Source organism: Monoraphidium neglectum (assembly GCF_000611645.1).
Source record: "Monoraphidium neglectum strain SAG 48.87 unplaced genomic scaffold scaffold05009, whole genome shotgun sequence".
Taxonomy (NCBI): Eukaryota; Viridiplantae; Chlorophyta; class Chlorophyceae; order Sphaeropleales; family Selenastraceae; genus Monoraphidium; species Monoraphidium neglectum.
The window spans coordinates 228-3,677 of record NW_014008621.1 but is presented as its reverse complement, the minus strand read 5'-3'; the positions used below and the strand labels follow the sequence as shown (position 1 = coordinate 3,677).

At 64.9% G+C, this 3,450-nt stretch overlaps 1 protein-coding gene across 1 annotated transcript; it reads right to left on the bottom strand.

Annotated features, from left to right (window-relative positions):
• Window positions 1–153: 153 nt before the first annotated feature.
• MNEG_15078 (Laccase-4) lies at window positions 154–1,634 on the bottom strand (the record flags this gene model as incomplete). Its single annotated transcript, XM_014036451.1, has 4 exons — window positions 154–236; window positions 533–614; window positions 950–976; window positions 1,275–1,634. The coding sequence occupies 4 exons, from the start codon at window positions 1,632–1,634 to the stop codon at window positions 154–156; spliced, it is 552 nt and encodes a 183-aa protein (XP_013891905.1).
• Between the last annotated feature and the right edge of the window lie 1,816 nt (window positions 1,635–3,450).

Genomic DNA, 3,450 nt, shown 5'->3' with positions numbered 1-3,450 from the left:
TCCTGTGAGCTTCCGCCCCCTTCCTCACAGCCGAACGAACAACCAAACTCAATCTATACGTAGATTCACATGTGTGCAACCACATACACAATTTGTATGTTCATACATGCAGCTCATATGCATATACATTCAATTGAATGTTATGACTGCCCCTCACCCCTCGGGCTCGTTGACCTGGAAACGGTAGAGGAAGGACTGCCCCCGCGGGATGGGGCACTGGGCGATGTACGCGGTGCCTGCGCGCGCGGCGCGCGAGCGGCCAGGCGTACGAAAGGGTCCCGCACTGCACACTGGGAAGCCCAGCGAGAAGAGCTGCGGCGGCGCCCGCCGCGAGCTGCGGCCTCGGTGGCCAACGCCGCCGCGCCGCGCGGCCTTGCGCCACGGCTGCGGGGCCGCCGCTCTTAAGCAGACCGCCGGCCCGGGCGCACGGACGGGCACGAGCAGGGCCTCGCGGCCCGCGCCGCGGCCGTGCAGTTTGGAGCAGCGTCGGCACGCATTCGACCAGGTGCTTCCGCGGGCGCTGGGGACGCACCGTCATACCAAGGGTTGCCAATCAGGTGGAAGCCGTGCCAGTGGATGGAGATGCTGCCATTGTTAGTAATGTCCACCCAATCCTGTCGAGTGGACGGCGGGCAGTGCGGGAAAGTGGGGGCACACACAGGGGTGAGAGTGTGTGTGTTTCGTGTGAAAGTGTGTTTGGGTGTGCATGTATATGTGTGCACGCGTGTGCACGTGTGCATGTTTGCGACAGAATGTGGGGACCTGGTTCATGTCGGCTGTGCTGCAGCGGGGCTGCCTCACCCAACCCCTGGCGCTGCGGCGCAGCAGCCAGGCGCGAATAGGGGCCGCCATGCAAATGCATGGGCGGCCGCCGGCAGCGCCCCGGCCCCGTTGAGCCGGTGCAAGCCGCCGTCGGCGACTCAGAGGGTGAGGCGCGGGTGCCACTCACGCTTGGGATGTTGTTGGTGACCATGACCTGCGGGGCGTGAGAGACATTGCATGGATGGGTGATGTGTGGCGGGCGTGCATGGGCGGCTCGCATGGGAAGTTCGCCTGGGGCGTTTTGCATGGGGTGGCGTGCATGGGCCCGCATGGGCGTTTCGCATAAGTGGGACGCAACATGCAGGTCCCCATGCAGTGGCGACTGCATGCATGGTGGAGGGGCCGCCTGACGTGCCGCCAGACGCGATCTGGCGCAATGTCATCCCGCCATAATCCGCCCCAGGAGAACGGCGATCTGGCCGCCGCACTTGCGCCCTTTCCCCCCGCCGCACCTCCAGTGTGTCTCCGCTGGCGACCTCCATAGTGGGCTGGAACATGTTGTTGATGAGAAGGGCCTTGCGCGTGCCGCCGCAGTCTGGCGCCACGACGCCAGCAGTCACCCTGAGGGTGTAGCGCCAGACGCCCGCCGGCGCCGCCTCGGGCACGAGGCGCGGCGGGTTGCCGGAGGGCTGGGCAGGTGTTACGGGCTTCGCGGGCGCAGGGGCTGCCTTGGAGGGCGCCGCGGCGGGGGCGGGCGACGCCTTGATCTGCAGTTTGGGTACGGCTGGCATCTTGGGCGTGCCCGGCTTCGGCGCTGCGTCCGCAGCGGCCTGTGCGGTGAGAGCCAGCAGCAAGACCGCGAGCAGCGACATCGTTTTAGACATGGCTCGGGCTCTGTGGCTCCGCTGCAGGCCACTTGCTGGGCGTCCGTCTGCGAGATTGGGCCGCGAACGTCCGGCAAGAATGTCCACCCCGCGTTCAGGAGCTAAGGAAGACGAGGTGGGAGTAGCACCGACTATAAATATTCATTGAGCACGAGGGCCAGCTAATGGCTGGACCGCCCCCACTGGCGGCCCCGGGTGACGTGAGACGTCGTGCTGCGCGGTAGTGACGGCCCGCGCTGCGGTCGCGCCTGCCGCTCCTCAGGCGCCCGCCGCACCTGCGCCCAGTCATGCCATAGTGGACCAGTGCATGCGGGGCCCGCACAGGGAGAGCTTTTGGTTGGGAGCCGAGGAGCGGGAAGTGGCACGCGCGCGACAACATGCGACCGTCGGGTGTGCACACACTCGCGGCGGCCCGCAGCCGCTTGGCGCCTACAGGGGCGATATCTGGCACCAGTTGCAAGCATCACGATACTCAGTCACATATGCAGCCTCCTACAGGACGTCCCAGCCGCGTCACAGATGCATTTACCACCAACCGCCTGCCCCCTGCCTCCTCGACTGCCAGTTGATCCCTCCGCCCGTCCGCGCAGCCTGCCGCGGCGGGGCCCCCATCCTCAAGGACGACGGATGCTTTGCAATTACAGAGGAAGACACAAGTGATTTCAAGTTGTTCTGTCAGCAACCGCACACAAACAGTACAGAGCATGAGGACCTTTCAACTTCTGCAGCAAACTGCGCCCGCACAACCAGTGCCCGCTGCAGATGCCGAGTCCGTCGCGTTCAGGGGGATTCATACAGCCAGCCAATGCTATGAAAGCATAAATCATGAAGCAACAGATGGTGCGGCGAGCACCACCACTCACGACAACAAAGGCGCAGCCCTGCAACAGCACCCGCCCATGCGGTGAGTGCAGGGGGCCGCGGGCGGGCGAAGGGGCAGGGGGCCGCCTGAGTCGGGCAGCCCCCAATGGCGAGAGGTTTGCATAAGATCCCCCGTCACACACAGCGCTTTCGCTGCAAGGGAGAGCTGTTATGTGGCCTCCACACGCCGATTCTGCCCACCAACTGTCTGTGCTCGACGACGGTCATTCCATGGCACGGGGTTTGGGCGAGTAAGGACCGGCAGGCAGCGACGCTATGCAGCTGCGAGGGCAAGGTATGAGCAGCTGCAGCGACGCCACGGCGCCGAGAAGCCTGTGTGGTCCGGCTCGCCACAGGGATGCATCACAAGGAAACCGGGACAAGGGGCCACTTGTACACACACAGAACCCTGCGGCCTGAAATTGTGGCGTACGAGCTCGGCCACGCTTCCTGGGTCGTGCGCGCATGTGCAGCAGCCCGGTAGCTTTCCCCTGCTGGGGGCACGGTCTGGAAAGTTCCCTAGGGTCGCTGCTGATGCACATGAGCCCGGCAGCACGCCCGTGCAAAGGAAGCAAGGCCCGCGGCACAGCGCGGCGTGGGGGCGCAACGGAGACGCGCAGAGTGCAACAATTGCTCGAGTCCCGGAGGTTCCTAATAGGCACGATTTTGGGGGGGGGGGGGCAGGCTGGCCCCCTCTGCTTGATGAAAGTGACGGCGAAGTGCAAATATCAATCACGGAAGGTTTTGAGGGCTGCAGCAGTGAACGCACCATGCAAACAGCAGCGCCGACGCCCCCTGAACGGCGGGCGCCTGGCGCGGGCCTTTCGGCAGCAGGGAGGTAAAGTATGTCGCTGACTAAAGCATATCGACCAGCGGCGGAGGGCCCGCGCTGGACGTTTATACGAGCCCAGTCAGCCGGTAGGACAGGGCGGTCCTCGGCGCC